General features: G+C 36.9%; 1 protein-coding gene across 10 annotated transcripts in view; it reads right to left on the bottom strand.

Moving 5' to 3' along the window:
- The window catches only part of LMO7 (LIM domain 7), an 87,745-nt gene that overhangs the window by 24,440 nt on the left and 38,049 nt on the right, over positions 1-25,256 (bottom strand). For 2 of the 10 annotated variants that reach the window (XM_024207013.3, XM_024207011.3), the window contains 13 exons: positions 23,554-23,806; positions 22,851-23,150; positions 22,227-22,520; positions 21,781-21,915; positions 20,667-21,386; positions 19,160-19,189; positions 15,708-15,825; positions 13,780-13,922; positions 11,871-12,321; positions 10,759-11,073; positions 6,125-6,239; positions 3,410-3,571; positions 1,412-1,599 (listed from right to left, as the gene is read on the bottom strand). In XM_024207013.3, coding sequence (XP_024062781.2) covers positions 1,412-1,599; positions 3,410-3,571; positions 6,125-6,239; positions 10,759-11,073; positions 11,871-12,321; positions 13,780-13,922; positions 15,708-15,825; positions 19,160-19,189; positions 20,667-21,386; positions 21,781-21,915; positions 22,227-22,520; positions 22,851-23,150; positions 23,554-23,768 — 3,186 coding nt within the window. In that variant the 5' untranslated portion in view covers positions 23,769-23,806. The remainder of the gene's footprint in view (positions 1-1,411; positions 1,600-3,409; positions 3,572-6,124; positions 6,240-10,758; positions 11,074-11,870; positions 12,322-13,779; positions 13,923-15,707; positions 15,826-19,159; positions 19,190-20,666; positions 21,387-21,780; positions 21,916-22,226; positions 22,521-22,850; positions 23,151-23,553; positions 23,807-25,256) is intronic. The other 8 variants (XM_024207012.3, XM_024207010.3, XM_029913995.1 and 5 more) reach the window with 8 other exon arrangements.

Below are 25,256 nucleotides of genomic sequence, written 5' to 3'. Positions count from 1 at the left end.
AATTCCTCAAGTTAAAGAAATTGTTTAAATCTTCTTGCATATATTTTATATACTAAAAAGACCGTAGGCATTACCTGGGATTAATGACCAATTGCAAGATGATGGCCGAAAGGAAACCATTTTCTGGTGAATTAATGTCATGGGCCAAGATGGATACCCCAGTGTTTTGTTTATAAATAAAAGCACACAATTTCTGTTTCTTGGAATGGCAGCATTCATTTAAACTGTCACTGGAAATCCCTTGTACTGCGCATTTCTAAAGAATTCATGCTCTAAGGGTTATTATAATCAAAAATATGTTCTGATTAAACTTAAAACAGCCGGTACATTTTTTTTTTGTATTGCTTACACACATCTGGGCATACAGAGGTCACTCAAAATGTGTTATTGGCCTTAAACAACATCATCTCAGTATTAGCAGTATCCCATGTGTTTCCTATAATAAGCATATGGAAGTAAAGGGAATACAGCAAATCCTGCAGTGACTTTATTTAAGGCAAAATTGGCAAATTTTTAAACGTGACCACTACATGTACATAACTTAACAATAATTCAAGTACACAAACAATATAATGACAAAACCAAACTGCTCCTCACTCCTTGTCTACTGATAAAAGCCTTCAATCTTCATTCAGTAAAGATGTTCACGCTTTTTTATTGTGCAGCCAGGAAGACCAAACAGTATGATGTCATTCTGAATAAATTAGTAAATCTAAACTCTAGATGCAGGGGAGAATCACTCCTAGACTCAACGAGGGCAAAGGGGAATCAGGGAACCCTCTGATTCTGTACCGGCCTGGTGCAGACATCAAGAGCAGCCTAGTGGCTGCTCTAAATTATATCAGTGGAGGATTGAAAAAACAGAGTTCCAATCTGCCAAGTCCTCAGCCCACTCCTATCCTGGGGTGAAAGTGCCATCTAGCACAAGAGGTGCCATCGCTAGGTTTAGATGAATGGAGAGTTCCTCCCCACAAGGGGAATTGTCCGCTGGCTATTTATGGCCAGAATATGGCTCCTTTGTGCCGCTCATTCTGGAGAATGTGCTCCTATGTCTGAAACTACATCAGTGCTCAAATAATTTTACTATACCATGCAGTCTTTGTGCAGTTATGCAGAAATCAGTTACCTAAAAATGTAATTGCTACCAGGACAAAAATATTGCTACCGTGTGATGCTGTGACTCCACATAATATTACACTAGTTTTGTACAGAAATAAGTTAGACACACAGGAATTAATATATTTAAATATATTAATAGATTCTAGTATTCTAGTTAGAAAGCAAAATGAAAACTGCTTTCCTGGAATTACTACAATTACTTTCTTATTCCTCTGTGAGGCCTTAAAGCTTTCCCTTCATTTCTGCTCCCAACACCCAAACACTGTTCACCCCCTGAAAAAAAAAATCTTACAGAATTTTGAAGGCTGTAGGAGAAATCTCTTTTGGCTGATATGTTTGAAGAGTTCGTAGAATTCTGATCTCCAGAAGTTGCATCAATCCATTTATTTTCAGGTGTACCTACAATGTTGGTAGCCATACTGGTGAGATTGAGGATTTTATGCCTTACATATGGCAGGGAAGGCTGGTCTTTGCCCCAATCTGATTGGCACATGGAGATCAAGAAATGAATGTGGACAGAAAAGTCAAAGTATAAAGAATAAAAGTTAGTGAAAACACAATCTCAGTTAAAAAAAACAAGAAGAGAGAAAGATGAAGTAGGTAGAATTCGTAAAGACAGGAAATGGTAGGGCTTTTATAAACAGACCAGCTTCCCATAACAAGCAAGAGTTAGTCAAAAGATGGGTTTGAGAAATACTAGCAAGTTTACTAAGATTCATTACATAAACATGAAGTTCTGTAGTTTAACATTACAAATATAGATATTAATATTAATTGAAAGTTATTTTTTCACAACGTCATTGGAAAGGACAAAAGTTCTCTCACCTATAATCAAGCCATAGGGGGAGTGAGCAGTAAGTTGTATTTTAACTGACAGACACACTGCTCCTGGAACATTATCTACAAGTTTTACAGGAGTACAATCCACCAAATTTGTCCCTGCAAATTTATGGATGGATGTTATAATCCACACTACAATTGATTAGACCACACAGGTAAAGAGTTTTAAGTGGCAGACAGCACCTTTAACTGTATAGTAACTAGGAAGAGAAATTGTCCTCACTGTAACTAAACCAAAGCAGCAAAATGGGTAAGGAGATGGCTACCCCTGGCCTAACCTCTACATTGACCTCAACCAGGAATTCAGCCCAGGAGATGGACTCCCACATCACCTTCCCCTCATGCAGGATATGAGTGTATAAATAAGAAGTGCCTCAATTTACAGATGACTTAAAACCACTCAAAACCCCAAAATCAATTAAGGTCTCTGTGAGAAGCCTCTTAGGTTTATCGCAAGAGCTGACCCCATTACTTTCTAGCCTAACCTACACTGGACACTAGACAAGTTGTGACAGACCACTTTGTTTGTTTGTTTTTAAACTAATAACTTTTTCTACTTACCCCAATGCATGAACTTCTAATGGTGAATGCCAAACACTCACTGCACATCAGCCATACGTGGGCAGAGGGAAAATCCTTTCCTGATCCTAAAAAGGGCCAACCCCAGAGCATATCTGGATTTCTGGCAAGGCAACTACACAACCCAGCAAGAATGTAAGTGTATGTCCATGCTACAGGGCCAGCATGGTGCTAGCATGAGTAGGAGGGAATTTTTAATGCCAAATGGATGGGCTGAATGACCTAATCAGCTCTTATAGCCCTCCCCTGAATGGGCCAATCATAACACAGAGGGGCAATGCCAACTCTGCACTCTCCCTCCCCACCAGCTGCTCATTTCGCACACATCTTCCATCCTGAGGGGGACGCAGGGTGCAATGTTATATCAGAAAAGGGGGACACTGCTGCCTCTCTCAGATGCCAGCAAGGATCCTAGGAATGGACATCACCTCCTGGTCTGACAGAACTATCCTCCACCCCTAAACTGAGGTGTCAAGAAGGGGGCATTTTCAATTCCTTTCCAAAAAGGAATAGATATGTATCAATTTATGTATCTATAAATTGTTAGATACATAAGGTGCCCTTATGTATCTAACAAAATAACCTAGGACGTACATGCAACTATGCACTCCCTCAAAAATTAGACCAACGCATAACAGAGTGGTCACCAGTTTAAGGTTAGCAGACTTGCTAGTTATTTGCGATACAAACCATATAAAAAAGAAACCCCAAGTTGTGTTATAATACAATACACACACTAACAAATTATGTAGTTTCAGAAAAGGTGTTGCCAAAGCAAGGACTACAGGCCCCAACCCATCAGAGCAACTTCACTAAACAAAGCTTATTCACCTTATACAACAGGCTGTAGCTGCCCAACGAAACAACTCACCATTTTTTCCATATCGTCTGACATCCATGACCAGGTTTCCAGTTTCTAGTGCATTGGCCATGGCTTTCTCCCACTGATTATGGTCCATTTGTGAAACTCTTGTGCCGTCAACAGCAATGATTTCATCATCTACTTGCAGCTGGCCAAGGTCTGCAGTGCTACCTAACAGATCAGACCAAAAATTCCTCATGTCTGGGGGTACTTAAACACTTCTACCAAAGTCAGGATGGGGAAAGTGGCTATTCAGTTTGTTTCCTGAAAACAATGCTTATAACCAGAAATTTAAGTAAACTTAGTAAAACTTGCTATCGTACACTGGCCTCTCTGGGGTATGTAATGCTGGGTATCTTGGTTAGTGTAGAAGTACTATATAGTTTTCTATTATAAAATAGATCTGTGGAAGTTGGAGGGGAACAAGAAACTTTCAGATTTGCATTTCATATTGCAGGTAGCCTGTTCATTGAAAAATTCTTGCTGCCTCTTTCTCACTTAGAAGCAAGACAGTGCAGGCATCCTGATATCTGTCAATAATGATAAGCTGAATTTTAACTGATGCAGTGACATAAATAGAGCTAACATGTAACAAGATTATGAATGATGCGGGAATTGCTATGTAATGATAAGTGAATATTGATGTCATGGTATCAACAGTTCAAGTGACCAGGTCAGTGAAGTACAGTTATACCATATTGTATTAGAAGACTTTCCCAAGTGAATGCATTGATTTAACTTGCATTAGGGTTAACGTTATGTTTATTATACCCCCTCATTGCTTTAAGTTAATGGGAAGCATACAGAAAGGCAACACACTAGCTTCCCATATAAGAACACCTGGGTATGCACTAGAAAGACAATGGGGGACAGCTGTTAGCTTCAAAGATCCTGAATTTTGTCTCCAACCTTGTTTTGTAAACCTTGTTTTGCCAGGCAGGGAACTAGACATCAAAAGACTTGACTGAGCTAAAGTCTGTCTTCAAAGTGAGTGGTGTGCGTCTACTCAACTGGAGTAGCAAAAGATTGCATGGAATTGCATGTGGGAAAAAGCTGGACTCTCAAGTAAGCCTCCAGGAAAAAAGTTGAAGAATTCAAGGTCACACAAATCCTCCCATACCACCACCAGAAGGCAAGATATTCAGGACCAGACCAACCAACCAAATTTGAACCAATGGCACTTGCTGGGGTCTCCAGATTACATCTGTAGACATATGTCAGATGACCACTTGTGTGAACTGAGCATTTTTTCATTCCAGTACCCAGGCTTTTAGATGAAGATTGAAACACTTAGTTAAGGTATTTTTTTCATAATTTTTCCTGCAGATAAAAGGTATTTTCCTTTCTAAGAAGAAGTGTAAATATTGCCATTTTTCTACTTTTATTTTCGATACAAGTATTTCTTTAGTTCTATTTGAATATTATGGTAGCAAACTAATGCTCAGCTAGCTTCATATGGTAAAATATATTTCTGATTTACACTAACGAGCATATAGAGACAGCCCTTTGCACAAAGTAACTGATGTAAAACTGAGACTTAGTGGCAGTGAAAACAAATTTAAATTGCCTTTTGGATAAAGCAGTTATCAATTGTTTTAGCCTGTTTTATCTGGAAGGAGCAAGCCATGATTAACAGTGATTTAAAACCTGGCCTTAGCTTTCATTTTAAAGTCAACGTGTAAGGTGATTGTTACACAATTATTTTTCTCTCTGTGAAAAGAAATGCAATGAAGTGCCAGGCCAATATGAAGCTTCCAATGGTGTCTTCTCTGTTCTGGTTTTAAGCCTGTCTTACTGCAAAGTAATATTTTAGTTGTAACCAAGGACATTATCGAATATGGAGTGAATGTTACTGAAAAAATATCAGTGTACTCCATAAGACTGGACAGTTTATAGTTTCGTGGGAAGGGGTGGTTGAATGAACAATTTATAGCTGAATTTTTAAAAATAAATAGCAATGTAATACAAATAATTTTAATTTGTTCTTTAAAACCAACTACAAGAAACTTAAGAGATATTAATTAGAGTAAGATTCATTTCCACAGGAAAAAAATGATTTATCCTGGATATTAGTAAATATCTGAAGAAAATGGAACTATAATTTGTGAGTATTTATTCCTACACCAAATGAAACTGACTAATTCCTTTTTGTTACTTCAAAAAAAAAATGTCATGCAGATCATTTAGAAGCTACAGTTACTCATGGAATGTAATATTTTACAATCTTTAACATAGTGGAGGAAAGGAAACCTGAAATTAAAAAATAGTCTGCTCACAAATACCTTTCCTATGCATCTGTCTCTAAGGTTGTAGGAAGTGAAACCTTTTAAAATATACTCCAAGAAAGGAGCAGTCTATATTTTATATGCATGCCCCTGTGATATCCCTAAGTAAGTAATTGTATTTAGCAGACATTCTGAAGCCTTAGAATGATGCCTGGTAAATAAACCAGAATTTACACCATTGCTATGGATTTAGGACTTCTTTACTTCAAAATACACTTTCAAATATTTCTAAATTAAACCAATTTTAGTGGATGAAAATACAGAGGAATCATAGCGTATTTAGCCTTTAGCAGTCAAATACTGTTTTCTTTTCACTTTCTTTCCATCTAAATTCTTTGGAAGATTTTCATTCATCATTAAAATTAAATGCCTTTGTCTAGCAGTCTCAATCCATTAACAGTAAGAGCAAAGTTCATAAAAGGGTTAAATATTAGTTTACCTTCTTCAATTGTTTGTATAAAAACCCCAGAAGGTTTCCAATTTGTGATGAACCCAAAGTTGCGACTGTTACCAGGTCTCTGGTTTATACTGATTCTCATTTCACTGTACAGGTCCTGAAAAATAAAACATGACACTGCACTATCTGGTGTCACAGGCATCTACATGAAGGAAAGTTTATCCACTAAATAAGTGAGGCTACTCACAATGTACGCTTTAATTATCTATTAACTGACTATAAAGCGGTTTTCTTTGTAGAACATGCTAACTAGCTTTTTTACTTAGATAATTATGTTTTAAAGGTTACATAGAAGACATTTAGTATACACATACATATTTAACTGTCTGTAGATATTATTAAATTCATCATAACATGGTGTTTAGTGCAAAATGCTTTAATAAGAGTTTATAGGAAGGAATTAGCTGACAGTGTGACACCCATGAAAGGTGAAATGGACAGCTAGTTTACACAAATTGTATCTCAAAAGACTTTATTAAATTAATTATGAAAGATTTGAAGAAATGAAAACCCTAAATGGGTTGTCATACATAGGGTGACCAGATAGCAAATGTGAAAAATTGGTGTGTGTGTGTGTAAGTAAATAGGTGCCTATATATAAAAAAAAGTCCCAAATATCGGGACTGTGCCTATATAACCTGTGGAATTAACTGCATCATGAGACTGAGGCTCATAACCTAACTGGAATTTGAAAAAGCTGGATAAAATGACTCATTTCATCTATAATTATGCATACTAAGGCAGGGATAAGCCATGCTCCTTTAGGCCCCAATCCTGTAACGGGATCTATTCATGTGGACCACTGTCTCTGTGTGGAGTTCTAATGAATGTGTTCTGTATGAACACAGGGGTCTTAAATTGTAAGCAAATTACTAGAGCTGCTCAGAAACCAAAATTTCCATTCCTGGGAAATTCTAACATTTCGAAATTTACCATGAAACAAAAATTCTGAAAAAAAGTCAGCTCAGAACTATGAAAAATATTATTTCATTTTGATAATATTGAAGCACTATAATATAATGTAATATGATATAATATAAAAGCGGAAACTAAATTAATTGACATTATAAAAGTCAAAGTGAATTGTTTTTCAACATTATCGAAATGAGAAAATCGTAACACTTCATTTAGATTTTTTTGGGTTGAAAATGTTAAAATGGACATTTCCACAAAATGAATATGTTAATACTAAACCCTTTACTGTTGCAGGGTAGGCCACTATTACTGTATTATATACAGTATCATTCAGGAGATAATTAGTTCGTACGAACGAGCAGCAACATCACTGGCTGAAGCAGCAACAGTTCCAGCACCATCACTGGTGGCAAGAAGGAACTGAGGGTGGGGAGAACTGGCGGCGCCCTATATACCACGGCACGTGTGCGCCACTCCAGGGGGTGCTGGAGCCGGTCCCCTACAGATACTGCTGAGGGAAAAACTTCTAGCACCGGTGCATGTGGCAAGCACACACACCTAAGCTGAATGGACATGAGCAAGCACTCGAAGAAGAATACAAAGATCTGCATAATTCCTGGACATTCTACACTGTTCTGAGTAGCAACTGTCCTCAAATCTCCATCCATATACTTACAAATGTTGTCATCCTAATTTCTAGCCTCTACCCCCATCATGTCACTGTCTAACCCTATATACATTAATATCAAAACAATTCAATCAGAGGAATTATTCTAATTAGTGATAGGGGAAGAGCTAAATTATAATGAGCAAGGAGGAGCAGGGAAAATATAGCAAGTAATAAGACTGGGTGGGATGACACGATGAAGAGGAGGTTACAAGCAGAGGCAGCCATATGGTTGGGCAAGTCGGAGGACAATAGCCAGTTGTGCAGAGGGGTTTACAATAGTCAGAGCCCAGGGTTGCAGAAGAGGCACATACTGCAATACACCAATATGACATTTCTTCCTGTTTACCAGGTAATCATCTTGGCCAATAAAGTCACAGACACTCACAGTATATAAGTCCAGGACAGATATTTCTGAGTTAATTATTAGTCTAAGATACAGCTATTAGCTTATAAACCAGTAAATGCCCTTATATTATTTAAATAGGCTTTTACTTTTCTTGCTATACAACTGATCTCACTGAATATAAGGAGAGTATTACACTAAATTTAATATAGTATATTGAGTAAGTTCAATACAGTATCATATATTAAGAAAGTATTTGGCTGTTAAATGTTCCATAAACATAGGATGGATGATATTTTTATTTAAATTAAATAGGTTTGTTTATTTATAAAAAGAAAAATGTATTTAAAGTTAAATTTGAAATTATGACAACATATGCTAACACAAACTTACTATAGTTTATTAAAAAACATTTAAAGTTTTAAAGAAAATCAAACTGCTGAACTAGGAGAAGTCACTGGCTAAGCACTGGAACCAGAGAGTTTGTTGAAGTACTAAACTAGCATTTGACAGCAGTAGTCTCTTCTGCAGGTACAGAGATTATTTTCTTCATTTCAATTTATTCAACTAGTTCAGTTCAATGACAAATGAAAACATAAGAAAGCTTGACATGGTGATCAGAAACAATCACTTCAATTTACTAAACTATAGATACTACTTCCTTTGTTCAATAAATCAATTCGTTTTAAGTATGTTTTGATAAGCAAAAAAGTTTACATATCCAGCATATTTAAAATAAAATACTATTTAAATAAAGCTATTTATTGAATTCCAATTTCCTTGCAAATCAGTCTAAGAAATGCATCATTCACCATTTTCTATCATAATAAAAAGTAAATTAAGAATCTGAATAAATGTATGTTAAGCTATATAATTGCTTAAATAAATGTGTATAGATAGTGTATTCTCCTAATTAGCAAAAGTAGTATCTAATTTAGTGTATAGACTAGATTCATTTGCATATCAACACATTCTGATATGTAAATAAACTAATGAGACTCAACCTTTCTTTAGGAAAATAACTGAAAAATACAGAACCAGTTAAACTTGATTATTTAAATTTATATCAATCCACACTGCAAGAAGGTCTCATGTCTATTATTTTCATCTCTCAATCTGAAGATGTGTTCTCCCTCCTCAAGCCCAGCTCTGAACAGAAGGGCACTCCGTCTCCATGCACTGAACTGCACCATTTGGACAGGTCCACCCCAATGCCTACGGTGCTCTACAAATGCCACATGAATGGTTCAGTGGTTCACAGAGATACCAGTCTCTCACTTGGCTGTGAAATGCCTTACCAGCACACAAGTGGACATCTCAATTTGTGGGAAAGGAGTTCCCACCCTAACTATAGCTTGACGCATGCTGTATAAAAAAAAAAAATTCCTCATTTGCCAGGCAGGAGAGTTTACCATCACATACCTGATAACCAAGCCCCAGCTAGGCTTGGTCTGAGTTTTGATACAGAGAATAGAATGAAATATGACCCAGAACATTGTTTCCATTCAGCTCACATGAGCCATAAAAAAGGACCCATATCTAACCTACTATAATTCCTTTTACTGCAATGCACTGAAACCATCTCCTCCTACATGCAATCATGCTGTCAGAACCTTTGATTAAATAAAGTAGGATGACAGGCCAGGCAGCAACGCTAGGAGCCTGTGGTGTAAAATGAAAAATATTTCATTTCAAAGTTGGTTTAAAAAAAAAAAACCTGTTCAAAATAATATTTGCAAATCTATTTTAAAACAAAAATAGAGCAGGAAGTGATTGCACCAATTGGAATTCAGGGTCCTGTATTTTCCCTCCAACAGCTGACATAACTGCTATCTACAGCAGCATAAACAATGTAGAGAATGTGACTCCCAGCATGGTCTTGGGAGTTAGTGATGTTGTCGACTGTTGCAAGAAGCTACTGACAGCTGACACTATTGGTATTCGGGTTACATTTGAAAAAAGGACAGGAAACAGCAGTCAGCAGTGGAAGAATTATGGTACCTTATGTGCCCCAGAGCTCTGAAAGTAGAGCACAGGACCTAACTTCTGAACCGAAGTTGGAAACTTTCGATTAAACAGGCAAATATTGAGGAAGTGATTTATTTTTAAAAGTAATTAGTGAATACAGTCAGAGTAAAGCAAACAAAAGCATTATTGGGGAAAAAACCCTGCCTCAAGGCATTGCAGTAAAAAGTGAAACCTGGAGTAATGCTTAGCACATTTAAAGGTTAGATTTTCAGAAGCTGGCATTCATTCCTAAAGTTTGAGGGTGCAAATAAACGCTAGTGCAACTAACCTAATTAAGCCCACAAACCAGATTCTTCAATGTCCTAGTGACCTTAATTGCTGCTGCAAATAATTGTGAGTACAAAAATAGAAACCTGCTTAATGCTAAACTGAAAATTTGGCTCAATTTTTACAAGAAACAGAGACAGAGTCAAACTCAAAACAGAGAAAAGAGGTTTAGAAAGATTGTAGTAATCAAAAGAACAAATTACACAGGCCAAGTATTTATTTTTTCATACTCCAAGGGAAAGAGAAGCGCTTCTTAAGTGAAATGGTTTATTTGTTTCTCTGAATACCTCTCTTATTGGTGAAGCATGTTAACCTATGGCTTTAATAATCTTTGTTCACACTGTCTTAGTACTACTAGGTTACTGTGGGTAATTATATACTTTCCAAACTCACCTGTGACACTGAAACCTCTGGCTCCGGCAGGCTTTTTTCTTTAGAAGATGCATCTGTAATAGGGTCAGGATGAGTATAATACTCTGATTTAAGACCAGGGGCCACTGCATCCTGGTATTGGGATGTAGCAGAGGCTCTCAGTGTAGGAGACTCTGTTCTTTTAATGCTTTCCTTTTCCTCCTTGCCACCACTTGTCATTGCATCTGCAGAGAGATGTGGTCCTGCTTCCAGTGTTGAAAATGAATAGCTGGTGAGCAAACTTTGAGATCTCTTGGCTCCATCTACTTCTCCATTATACTTCTGGACATCGTCCACCTGGAATGAAAATGTTGTTGTTTATATAGGCACATGCTGCTTTTTTTAAAAAGCATAAAAGCCTCAAGTTTGATTCTCAGCAAACTAAGCTAAATAGTCCAGAGAGCTCAGCCACAGAAGTTTTCTTATCTTTTTCTCCATCCATTCTTTCGATGCAATTTCCCATTGCCACACCCACTACCCTATTATCCACTATTACTAAAAGAGCAAGATGGGTTTTTTCCCCTCTCAGATGCATGTGAACAGGATAACTAATTCAGGTTTGGATTTAAAAGAAATGCACTAAAATAGCATGCTTTTAGACACATCAGTTTCAAAATTAGGGCAGCTAGGGAATTATGGAAAATACAATTTATGCAGATATGCTGATTGCCCGTATTAGGGTTCATTAACAATATACTAAGCTCGGTTGGTATAAAATTGTTCTCGTTCCATTGACTTTGATGGAATGACAATTTACATCAGCTAAAAGTATAATTATGCTAAGTAAGTTTCAGAATATGTACTGATAGGTCAATAAATTTTCTAGCAAGAAAACATGAACTTTTACCAAAAAATATTGTACCAATATATTTATCAGACGTCTATTCATATGAAGCAGATCATCATTTTAAGTACATAAACATCAACAATTGTTTAGGAAACGGACAGAATTATTTGCTCCATTATCAATACCTCCTTTGTTAAACAGGGGCAGGAAATTTAAAACTAAATGCATGAAAAAGTTAAAACGGCTATTGGGTTAATGATTCAAGACAGTAACATTCACAAACATGAAGAAATTGAAGGAGTTTTACCGTAAATGATCTGGGAAGTGATGAGATTCCTCTTGAGTGGACACCAAAAGGTCTTGGTGTAACCACAGATGTTAACCTAGAGGTATCAGTTTTCTGGTAATTTCTGGGGAGAGAAGCTGAAACCTGAGCTGACCCCATTTGTGCATTCACTGAAGGGTGAGTAGACAAAGGGACTGAGCTCTGTTCTTCTAATAGGCTTTTAGATGGAATTTGAGTTTCAACTGTTGCATAGATCTCTGGCTTTTGAGAATTCTCTTTGTTAGTTTGTGCAGCATATGATTTTTCATTCTTCTTAAAGCTGTAAGAGGCATCTTTTTCGACAAGGTAATCTTTTGCTACTGATGCTCTGGAAGGATGTTTTTCTTCACTAAATACATCATCTGATGAATGCACTCGCCTGCGTTCACTTTTTTGCTGGATGTCCCGGTAGGATCCTTGATCTCTGTTCTCCCTAAGGAGACAGAGAACTCATTAACATACCAAAGAAGTGACCTGGGAGGATACATGGACTTTAAGAAGTCTTTCAGCTATGAAATGATCAAAGCAAAGACTGAACAAACTATGAAAGTCTTCCTGTTTAAATGAAAATGACTACCTCTAATCAAAAATTCAAATTCTCTCTTTCCACATATTAAAATGACTAATGATATTTTTCAAGTTATAAACTGTTACACCAAGAATGACCTATTCCCTGAGAAAGCAATACAACTAGTTCACATAAAAATGCTTGGAAGGCTAGGTTTTCATTTTTAGGGATTTTTTTACATATTACTTTATTTATTTTTTGGATGTTAGGCAAGGGTGGATGCCTAGTTACATCTGGTAGGGTGGAGGACTTTGAAAAGCGTAAGCCAAACTCTATAGTTCTACTGATCTAGCTACTGTATTAGAATGGTATACCAATTTATAGAGAACATATTTTAGACATTTGCTAGTGCTTAGGTGGAGGCTTGGTTCCTTGCCACATACATTTCGTTATACTGTGAAATGAGACAAAAATATTATTTAGAAAACAGTTTTTAAAAGTTTTGGTAAAATTGCTATTAAATATGAGCATCTGTTTTTATTTCTAGGATAGAAATGACATCTTGTTCAATAACATAACAATGGAAATTAAAAGTTACTGACACTCAAAATATTATATTTATGTTTTAAAGGATCCTTTAAATTTGGTTTGTAAGTGTATGCAGCATATACCTAAACACAGATCCCATTGATTTAAAATGGATGTCAGTGCATTTATAAAGCCACCACCTATAGGGCAAATGGTGGTGTTATCAATTTACTTTCTACTTATTTAGAGAGAAGTCTTAAAAATATTTACAGTTTGCTCATTCTGTAAATACCAGACGGATTCATATAGCAACAGCATTGGGAAAAGTTCAAGTGAAATTTTAATCCTGCGGTTTTGCAATATAAACAAAAGCCCTGGCTATGTTTACTCATAAATGGATAAAAAAGAATGTCAGTTGCAATATTAACGCAAAGAAAAAATATACAACCATAGTAAATCAGACAAACAAGATTATTCATTCTAGAAAATTGTTTTTAGACCTGTTTAAAAATATACTATTAAAGTGAATGAAGTTTGATTTCAAAGCAAAATTTATTCCTACGTTGTTTCATTCTGTAAGTTACATTTTACTTTACTAACTTGTTTTAACTTCCACTATAAAGAGTTTACTAGTATCTGCCTTTCAGTTGTTTAGATTTCTGCATTATATAAATGGACCCAAAGGTCAGTAAAGAGTAGCTTTATCAAAATATATTCTTCAAAAAAATGTGTACTGAGTTAGTTCTATTTCATATTTGAGCACAATTAATGCTAGTTAAAGCTGCTCTAAGATTAGAGTGAACACGCATGCTCAAATGTAAGTAGTGCATACAACATCTCCATTAGGTGCATTACCTGTCCTGCTGCATTTCTTTCAGTGACTTGCTATTTCTTTCAGAATTCTCAGAGGCTTTCCTTTCGATTTCTTCTCTCTCCTCCTTTTTCTTTTGCAAATCTGAAGTGTAACTTTTTCGACGATTTTTCCATTTTGCTAGATCCTAAAACAAATCACATTAATGTATGCAGATCTGATTTTCTAGAGCTCTTTAACAACTACTGAGACTACCCTATTACGCTGCTAAGCCTGCTCATTCCAACTGGATACCAGTGTGTCCTAATTTTGCTTTATAAAGCCTGTTTGTCTGCACCAAGGCTAGAGTCTCATGTGTCTTCCTGCAAAATCTGACCCAAATGTTTCTGACCTAAATGTTTCTGAGACAGACCGTGTTTGTATTTTTCAGGTAAAGTGACCTGCCGCCTATCGTTAAGTAAGGGCAACAATTGTAATTTTACACCATAAAGAAAAAGGTGCAGTTTTCCTTTTAACTTCTTTCCAGTCACCTCTTCAATATTTATCTAAAATGTAATAGCAATGCTTAACTGGATATTAAATTTGAGTGAGTGAGTGTAAAATACAGAAAAGTAAAGCAACATCTGAATGGATTCATGTAGGGACTTGAGTATATACCCGCCTTAAATCCTAAATGGAAACTGTGAAGTATCAACCTATTTTATATTTTGCTCATGTTCTAAAATCACAATGCAGTTTAGCAGTCAGCTGTGTCTGCCCCATAAAATTCCAGAACTAGTTTAAGCAGAAGTACTGAATATTTAGAACCAAGATGCATTAACTAAGCAATGTTGAAAGCTTGCTCAGTGTCCAGTGCTTATTAACACCAACCCCTCACTTCTATAATGATTACATTTCAACATTTGAAGGAAAAAATTGAGGTTTTGATATGCCCCAATGGATGGATAGATGATTAAAAATGCTTATCTCAAAACTGGGATATTAGTTTTCATGGTAAATTTAAACAAGGACATTTTTTCCACGGGAGAAAAACTAAAAAAAATGGGAGAGGGGAAACACATGGGATATTTTTCCAAATGACTAAACATTCAAACATAAAATCATCCAAATAGCTTTACAATTTCATTGAATGTGACTTTATATACTAAATTACTGCACTTAAAAACACACATTCTGCCTCTCATTAGATTTCACAATATCAGTAGTTTGGCGCTCCCCCCACAACACATAGATGTTTGGTTTTGTTCTGCTAATCTGATATGCAGCCTTTTTTTGTACCCCTTCCTATGAAACTAATTTATAAGATTACTGTACTGCAATACATGGTCTGTTTATTAGTATTTAAAGAAATTTATGCTTGCCATTACATTAACAAAAAAAAGAGAAGCAAATAACTGGTAAAATGACACTGTGCTAATTATAGTGCCTTATCTGTCATTGTCCTGCACATAAATTGGGCCTGAAGCTGGTTTTTATTTTTCTACTCTTTAAAAGCTATCATACAGATAAATCTTCCTCTGCAGAGTTGATCAAACAAACCGATAACGCAGAAGCATTAAGGATTTACATTCCACACACCCAGATAATCTACAAATGTTTAAATTGATCATTTACAACCCAATCCTGTGACATGCTGACACCCAGGGCCAGCTCCAGGGTTTTTGCTGCCCCAAGCAGCCCCCCCCCCCCCCCCCCCCCCCCCCCCCCCCCCCAAAAAAGCTGCGATCGCGATCTGCGGCACTTCCGCGGCAATTCGGCAGGAGGTCCTTCACTCTGAGCGGGAGTGAGGGACCCTCCGCCAAATTGCTGCCGAATAGCTGGATGTGCCGCCCCCCTCCGGAGTGGCCGCCCCAAGCACCTGCTTGCTAAGCTGGTGCCGGCCCTGCTGACACCCAATGCCCTTTGGCTTGAGTGAAAAGTGACACTGGATTACAGAACTGGGCATTTAGGGGGAACAGAATGGAACACTCACATCTTGCCACTGTTGATCTTGTTCCTGTAGCTTGGATTTTATTTTCTGTAGCTCTTCATAACGAACCTGGCGCAGCACTTGGGCCTCATCTACACTGACATCATTCAAAGACTTGCTCCTAGGACCAAAAACATTATTTTGCTTAATGTAGTCTTTGCCAGTATTTATGCAAAGGGATTTATATTAATACAACTTGAGCTGTCCTATCGTGCATTTTTAAACAGAGTAGGAAAAACATACACTAGCTATTTTTCAGTATCCTGTATGCAGTGGTGCCAACACAAACATCAGTGACAGCATCATTGGTCAAACATGAATAGGAAAGGTGAGAATCTGCTCGTATGGTCTCCTAGCAGCTTTACGTTGATAATTCAAACTGCACTTTTCTGCTCTTGAACTCTCTCCTTCTGTTCAAATTTTTTTAACTCTCCACATGTGTTCAAAATCTCATGATGGATCGTCTCTGCCTCTTTCAACTAAAACTTTTCTTCTCACCTAATCCCACTCTTCCTGCATTCATAATTCCATTAGTCTGCTGTTCCTCAGGCTCACAAGTTCGGTATCATTTTCAAGTCTCTCTTCTCCCCTTCCCCTCCATCCATCTCCAGGTGATCACAAAATGTTGCCACCTCTCCCGCAAAACTGATTTCTAAAAGACCATTCCATTTTCACTACCGAAAAAGCTGGTTTCTGCTATGGTTCTCGTTTGCCTGGGCTACTATCAAATTCCACCTCAGTCTCCCCGACTGTTCTCTTGAATCTAACATCCAACAGCTAAAATAACCTTATTCTCACTCTGTTCTCACCATGCAACCCTTCTCCCCCAGTACGTTCATTTTCCTAATTCCTCAACACTGGCTTCTTCCACCCTGCTTTCTATGTCTGACTTCCACGCCTGTACTACTGTCTCATCTGCTCCTGCCCTGCCTTTATTCCCCCATTTAATATTACAACTTATGATTCACTTCCTATAGAATAGGATTCACATTAATTTGTGTTAGTCCTACCCCTTTCTTTTCTTGCCCCCACCCATTCATTGTCTATCCCATGCTCTATATTTGCCTAAATTGTAATCTCTTTGGGGCATGGACAGTCTCTTTGTTTAATCTTTCTAAAATGCTATGCAACAGCACGGTTCTATATTACATATTTAAAAGGGACAGTCATCTTTAAAAAAATTACTTCTCCTATTCAGAACAAAATCCTATAGGTCTGTGAGGTCTTCATATCCTTTATCCTCTTTAGTACTACCTGGGTTCAGAAGGCCTCTGCTAAACCCCCAAATCCATCAAGTTTCCTTGTAGCCTGACTTCAGGTTTGGCCATCTCATGGAGAGAGTGCATTATAATTTTCTCCCTGCCGTTTCTGAACATTTTAAAGCCTCTTCTGGATTGGCCATGGATGTACCTTTGGAGTGACATGGGACCCTCCCTTCCCATCACAGTGCTTCAGCTGATTGCCTGAGGTGTGCTCCCACCCAACCAGCTCAGGGAGCAAGGTGACTGAAGAAGGAATTAATCGTATGATGACCTGAATGACAGTGAATGGCCACTAGACCACCAGACCAATAGAACATATTAAATGCTCCTGAAAGGGAGGAATTAACAGTACTCACTTAAGCCAGTTATAACATGAAAAGGTATTGTACAAGTTTCACCTATTTTTTGCCAAAATCAGTCAGTCAGTCTTGATCTGCTCCTCCAAACTTGGGCATATCTCAAGCAGACATGAGCTGTACAAAATTATGTGGTGGTTTTGTGATGCATGCAACTAGGGATTAGGAAGAGGCTAAACTGAGTTTCAGTGGCAACCTAAGACTTTGGACTCTGCTCTTCAGAATGTAAAAGGTAGATCACTCAGTTATTGTCCCTTTTTTTTTTTAAATGGGAAGCATGCCAATTCTAGCAACAATACCGTGGTTACTACCTCAGGCACTATTTGTATGCTTAGTTTTCTGTCCTGTCCTTGTTTTTATCATTCATTTTTACGTCAGTCACAGAAATTGTTTTTGTATTACAATAAACCTATATCAAAGCACCAAAAGTGTTCAAGACTGGTTGAGGGAATGTACACTAATTATGATGAACTGCTTTTCCCTCTCTGGCTTTTCTATATTCTCCTTGAACAAGATAGAAAATGTAAATAATTTAAATGTATGTACTTGATTAAAACCTACTTATAAAAAGTGTGTTAATTTGTATGTAAACATCAAAAACCTATCCAATGGATATTCCCTCATATTCTTCCTCCTCTGAATATGTTGCAGAGCTCCCTCTGGGACCAGTTTCACTCCTTGCTGATTTTGGCAATATTTAACCAATTATAAATAAAAGTATTTCATACAACTATTTCAGATTTTTGGTTCATTTTTAAAGATCATGGTCAAAAAGTGCAGAGACTTCAAAAGGGAAAACTAGAAAAAATTAGTAAAGCATGCAAAAAGCAAACATTCATGCATATGCAAATCTACAAAGCACATTCAGGCAAAAATCAGTGAAGCACTCCTCTTCTCCCACTCCTCTTCCCAACGCACACATATTGTAAGCCAAGTAAAAAGCAAGACTTAAATGACAAAATTGTGCTTTAATGCGTATTGCTGCAGTAGAACATGGAGTAAGTTTACACTTAGTATTCAGTCACCTAGCACTGGATAAATAGAGTCAATAAATTATACAATATCCAGAAAGCCCAACCTCTCTAGTGGAAACTACACCCTTAAATAACCCTGAAAGGAAAAGCTACCCTCACTTGCCTATCTATTTTTATTTTAAGATGCCCTAATTTTAAGGTGGATTTTTGGTACAATCTTTGACAAAGACTATTAACCTCAGATGCAGAAACATGATATCCAAAATAATAGGAAATGCTATGCTAAATTAATTTCACAATAATTTAAGATGCTCTTGATTTTCTTATCTCTCATATTCTAGGTGATTTATTCCACACATTTGAACCTTGGCCAGTTAAGAAAGTATAGGAAGACATCTCATCGGGATAAACAGATATTTAAATTCACATCAACTTCAGTATTCTTGCCCATACCCTCCATTAAAGAAGAAGAAATATTTACTACTTTTACTCTAGATTTGTTAAACCTCTAAAAATCCAATTTGAATGGGGGGGGGGGGGGAAGAGAAGAACCACAGGTAAGTTTCAGCAAGAGTGAAATTTCACAGCTGATTTCAAAAAGCCTGACAACAGCAGCCACTGCAATTTATTTACTATATATGCAATACTTTATGCCACAATGAGCTTCTATCAGAAGCACAGCTATTGTGTTTTCGATAACTTATGAAAATTCCTCAAGTACAGAACTACAGAGCAGCATGCACATGGTGCTTTGAGCAAGAGTTTTTAGCTATTATACATGCATAAAAATTACTGGGAAAGTTTAATAAGATGCACAAAACAAATGGTATGGTGAAATTTTCATATTTTTATCATAAACTTACCCATCCTCATCAGAAAGCTTTTGAAACAGTCTGAGAAATCAGAAAACCAAAAATAAATTCATTTCAGGGTTTTACTCTATAAGTAAGAGAACATTAAGAAGTTTGATGTGGAAGCATTTTGACTAAAGTGATGGGAGAACATCAAAAGATCAAGAGTTACAGGCTTGGATCAGTATCTCAAAGTTCAGATGCAAGTCAGAAACTTACCAGAAACTGTGTATTCTGGAAGTCAAGCTTAGAAATCTCACAATACAAAAAGGTCCCTATCACAATTCCTAGTATTTTCAGTTTTGGAAATCATGCATGAACAGTCTAATAGTCATTACTCATTGCCTCTTCCAGTGCTATCTAACACCAGGAAAGTGCAGACAAAAAATGATGACTATTTTGAACTGAGTCCTAAGACAAAGTTTGGTTCAGAAAGGTTATATTTTTGTTCAAATTAATTTCCCCATTCCTAATGTAACAAATGGAATGAACAGAATGCCAAAAACGCATTCAGCTTAACACATTAAGATGCAGAACCAGATGCATTCAATATTATGCACTGAGTTAATTTTTTTAAAATTTTAAAATACTTAGAGAAGACTGAGCATAAATATAATTTTTATTGAGTGAAACAGGTGTTTTAGAAATACTTTTAACCAAATGCAAGGTTTGTTTAGCTGTGTTAAGCTTCAAAATTAATGACATACACGATATTAGCTGGAACATAAAATTGTATCAGTCATGAAATAAGGATGCTGAATGAGAAAAATTGCAACTTGCAATTCCGTATTTTCAGTGATAAGGATGACTTGAAAAACCCACTCTCCCTGAGCGAGCACAGAGTTTGAAAGAGGGCTGGGCAGGAGTTAAAACCGAGGGCAGATAGGACAGCTCTGAGTGAGCCAGGCAAGGAGTTGAGCATTAAATGGTGACAGATTTGATTTGAAAAAAGGGAAGAATTGACTGGAGAAAGGAAGATGGGCTAGAGGAAGTTAAATATATACACACACCCTTTTGGGGTGGGTGCTTTTTAGGGTCATGGTGGCACAGGCATTTTTCACCTAGTATAGTACCCTTAGAGCTGTGGGCAAGTGAGCCTTGGGAATTTTTTCAAACCTAGCTCATAAGCAGTATTAGCAGAGCTGCTATTCCCTAAGATCCTGCAATAAAGTATACAGATAATTTAGGAATGTTTGTACACTGGTGTTGAGAAATGACTTATTGGCTTCCATGGTCTCTTGAGTAATTGCTCATATTCCTGCTCAATCATGGAAAGATGCATGTTACCTTCAGTCTCAAAATTATACAATGTACATTACTAGTAGTGATCGAATAATCTAAACTATGCTGAAAATACGGTATTGCCCTGTCATAAGCTTTTCCATGACTACACAAAATAAATACATTGCAGTTTCACACTACATGCATGGTTCCATTCAGTACAAGATGATGCTTTCCTTAATGGGAACATTTCAAATACTCAGACACAAGCACTCTCCACACAGGGACATAACCTGACCTCTCAACCATCTGGCGTTTCTTGTGTCTAACTTTGCTGGCCTCTCTGATAGCCTCCCATTTTTTCCAGTCTTCTTCGCTGCATGGACCTGGAGTAAAACTGACTGGCTGCAGAACACTTCCTACTTTCCAAGACTCAATCTTGCGAGTCAGCATATCATCCTTCTTCTGCTGCAAAGAGGGTGATAAGACTCTACCACCATTTTTTTCATCTTCTGTTGTGATAGTCTTGTCAAGTAAACAAAGAAATTTGGATTGGATTTCTGGTGGGAGGCTCCAAGGATCAGGAAAGAGTGCAGGATGGTATTTGTCTGGAGCACCTGATAAAGGCACCCCTTTTTTCTGTGTTTGTACTTTACGAACAGTCATATCATCTTTTTCTAAGTCTGGAATAACAGGTTGGCCCTCTCTGGGTTGCAGAATTATTTCACCCTCTAGAAGAGGTTCTTGCTCAGAGCATTTTCTAAAGTATTCAAAAGCTTGGCGAGCAATTGGATTAATGTGGAAAGCCCCAGTCTTCCGAACAAACAAATCGTCATTTTCCAAGTCTGGATATAGGCCTCCATTCATAGTTTCCCTCTGGTTGCATCCTGGTGTAAAAAAAATATTCTTTCTGCATGTTATGACCCTAGGGCCAGAAGTAGGATCAATTTTGGTCTTCATTTCAGAAGACAAGTAGTCATCAGAGTATTTTTGGAGGGTCTGAAGTAATGAAAACTGACTAAAGCATATAAAACAAAAAAAAAGGGAAGGTAGAATATCATTAATTGCCAGAAGACTCAGACAAAAAGTATTCAGAGGAGCATTTGTTTTAGAATTGGAATATTCTGAGAAGCACACATACAATTCAGTATTTGCTATAATGCAGCATATATCCACCCCTCTAAAATGATAGTACAGCATATTAACTTTGGTAGAAACAGCAAGATCGCATGCTCATACACAAAGCCAACGATCCTTTACAGTTTGTTATGCCTGTCAGTAAACTAGCAACTTGTGACTAAGTACGGAGATAACAGCAACATCACGTTGCACTTTTAATTCACTCAACTGTTGCATTACTAGTAGTTTCCCTTGATGCAGCAAGAGTGTACAGTTCATGCAATTATATCAACCTGGGTTGATCAGAGGCGTATGTGATTTCCCCTTCTGCAATTTGGGACAATGATTTCCCCACATAATCAGCAGCCGGTTTGGCATTGCTTTGTTTATTGGCTGAATCTTCATCCTCAGAATCAGACTTCCTTCTACTGTAGAGTAGCATGAGGAATGGAAAAGAGGGGAAGTTAAGAAATATTTAGAGTAATTATGGACCAAAGCACAAAAAGATAGAGGTGCAATTGTCTATTGTAGATAATACATCAGTTTATTTCCCTGCAAAAACCTCTGTTTGAACAACAAACACCACACAAAAAAGCCAGCTGTTAAACTTTAAAGAAACAGCCAGTGGAGTTGAAAATAAAAAAAACAGGCCAAAAAAAGGTTTCTTGATGCATTTAAAGCTACAGTGCACTCAAATGTGTGCATACATGAGATATAAGAGGAGCATGCACACACAAACCTGAATCCCTGAAGCTCCTTATACCATGGTTTGGAAGAGGATCCTTTTTTAACGTTTTTCCAATGCAATTCTTCTTCTGGAGTCCAAAACTTAGGTAGAAACTTGTCAAAAGAAACCATTGGGTTTGAAACTGCAGAGTTTAGTTTGCGAGCATAGAGATCATCTTTTTCAATGTTTGGGATGCCTACTGCCTTTTCTTCCTCATCATCAGAATAGCCGGAGAATTTTGAAGAAATGTTAACTTTTGGCTTGCTTTCCTCTTTAGGGTCCAAATGCCTCTGCCTCTTCTGGTTACTGTTCAAAATATCCAATCAATTAAGGATACTTTAGGAGCAACTTCACAAAATATGCAAGAGACATGCTTTTTGGCTCAAAAGTTCAAATTTGTGAATGAAGCAAATTAGTTTTCAATTCCATTACTGCAGCACTAGAACAAAGTTAAGTGGTTATAACAGCATCTTATTTCATCTGATAAAAAGAAAGGAATTTGACTACAAAGAATGTAGTAATTTATCAGCAGCGTTAAACAAATGCTGATTAGAAAGGTTTGCTTTTTGATGCAGTTATTTATGGATTGCAATTTTGGTAGTACAATAATTTGGATCTAGCATTAGTATCTCTGACCTCATCGGTTCAAGCACAGCAGCTAATGGACCAGCTGGGTAATTTTGTTGCAAACAAGATTTAGGAGAGTCCTTGTGCAAGATGTAAAGATGTCCAGGTGCAGTGGAACTCACAGAGCTCTTTTTTATTAAGAATCTACGTTTTGCTAAATCATCCATAACCACGTCAGGCAATCTTCTTTCATCTTCTGAATCAGAGCCACTTTCATACTCATAGATCATCTGCAGGGAAGCTGGATTTGTAAACCCACATTCTGCTCTGCTATTCTGACAGGAAGCTAAAGGATTCTTTCCTCGTCCACTGAGATTGACCAAAACAGGAACAAAGTGAAGACAGTGAAATCACCTAGGTCATGATGAAGCCCCAAAAATGGCTAATAATCTCAAGTGTGTACATTTACAAATTGGACAGCAGAGATTAGTAACAACAAAATTTGGATAAGCTTTAACCAAAAAGGTTAAACATATGCTCCAGTCGCTTTAATTCTGCATTTTAAGATCATATAAATTCCCACTGTTAAAGTTTTATCCATGTCACAATGTTATTCATCAACCAGCTATGCAAAGAAACAATGATTTTTATTTTGTAAATCTCAAATACTTTACTTTTAATTACAGTAAGGGCAGCTTCTCTTGCTTTAATGAATAAGTCTGTTCCATTTGCCATAAATCAAGTTTGCTCTATTTAGATACCACCCTAGTACCTTGAAAATGTTCCATCTGGCTCAGTGAAGACAGGACTTGCCCAGCTTCTTCTGTTGTCCTCATTCTTCTCTATCCTTTTTTTCCTGAGCGGTCCTGGCATATATGATGCCTGTTTAGGTTTGCTGGGTAAGAACCGATTGAACTCTGTAGTAGGTTTTGGTTCAACCACAGCAATCCTGCGATATGACTTGTTATCTTTGCCAGAATCATGCATTTTGTAAGGCAGTTCAGAGTCTGTGTCACTTTCACAACCTTAAAAAAGCCAAAAGCACAGAGTTTATCCTCCAGATTTTATTCTGACTAAAATCTAAAATAAAATAAACAAAAATAAAGTTGATTGAGCTATGTATTTTCAGAAGTCTCACCTGAAAACATGCAAAGCTACTAACATGATAATAGCAGAGGTATTTTTAGAAGTGCATCATGAAGCTTTGATAGGATGCATTAGGTTGAAATTGGTTTACATACTAGTGTTAGAATGTAATGAATGTTTTACTGTCCCCATTTGAGGCTGAAAGCAAAGTGCTAATCTCCGGAACTAAACTTTATTTTAAAGTTGTGCATTTGCCATTCAGATTAGTCAAAAAGACTGTGTTAGCACATTTCATGTACTACTGAGAAATTTAATATAATACTTTTGATTAATGAGATGTCATTAGATTAACACACAACTCCAAAGAGATTGGTTGAGGCCAGAAAAAAAAAAAATCTATGAAACCTTGACCAAGTAGCTCATACAATTTACACATTTGATTTTGTAAATTATTACTGTTTAAGCAGATCTGCAAACTTGGACAACTATAAAATCAATTTTACTTTACTTTTGAAAGTTAAAAGCATTCAACTACAGGAGATATGCCACATTCAAAAATATTTGAAGGAATTTGATTTAACAATCTTTGCTCTTGGCAATTTTCTTCATAAAAACTAGAAAGCCAAAATGAAATTACATCTATTTTCAAACTGGGATGAAAACCTTTTAAAGTATTTCACTTCAATGCTGGTTTATGAGGGAATGTGGAAAAAAAAAAATAGTGATCTGACTTATGCCTACAAAAAGAACAAGGTAGAAGAGACTTGCAATTAAGAGGTCTGTCTAAAGATCTTTAAATAATCTTACATAAAGTGTATACAAGCAAAGGAGAACAGGATGTGTTAAGTATGAAACTATGCTTCATTTCTCATCTTCCTGGCTGTTAGTGATTTAAGTCCCACATTTAGGGTACATCTACACTGGAGCTGGAGGTATAATTTCCTTCTGGGGAAGATGTACATGTGCTACCTTTGGCGAAGCTGTGAAAAACAGCAGTGTAGCTACTGTGGCAAGGGTAGTGGTTTGACTACACTGCTATTTTTGGTGTGCTAGCTCAATCAAAGCTAGCACATATACATCTATCTGAGCTGGAAAATTACCTCTCTAGCTGTAAATGAGCTAGAATGCCCTTAGATCAGTATTATATTATGCATGTGTTACATCATTTGTAAACTGCATAATTAGACTTTTCATCTGCTGTTCTCAACGTGCTTTACAAAGCATTTCTATCCCCATTTTCTAAATGAAGCAACAAGCCCAGAAAAGTAAAATGACTTGCCAAGAGTAAACAACAAATCAGTGGTAGTGTCCAGTGCTCTAGCCACTGGAACAGTGAATACACAGTAGAATAGCCTTAACTTAATATGTAGAATAATGCACATATTTTAC

Source organism: Terrapene carolina, unplaced genomic scaffold (assembly GCF_002925995.2).
Source record: "Terrapene carolina triunguis isolate 2854851 unplaced genomic scaffold, T_m_triunguis-2.0 Scaffold21, whole genome shotgun sequence".
Taxonomy (NCBI): domain Eukaryota; kingdom Metazoa; phylum Chordata; order Testudines; family Emydidae; genus Terrapene; species Terrapene triunguis.
This window is presented reverse-complemented; position numbering and strand designations above follow the sequence as displayed.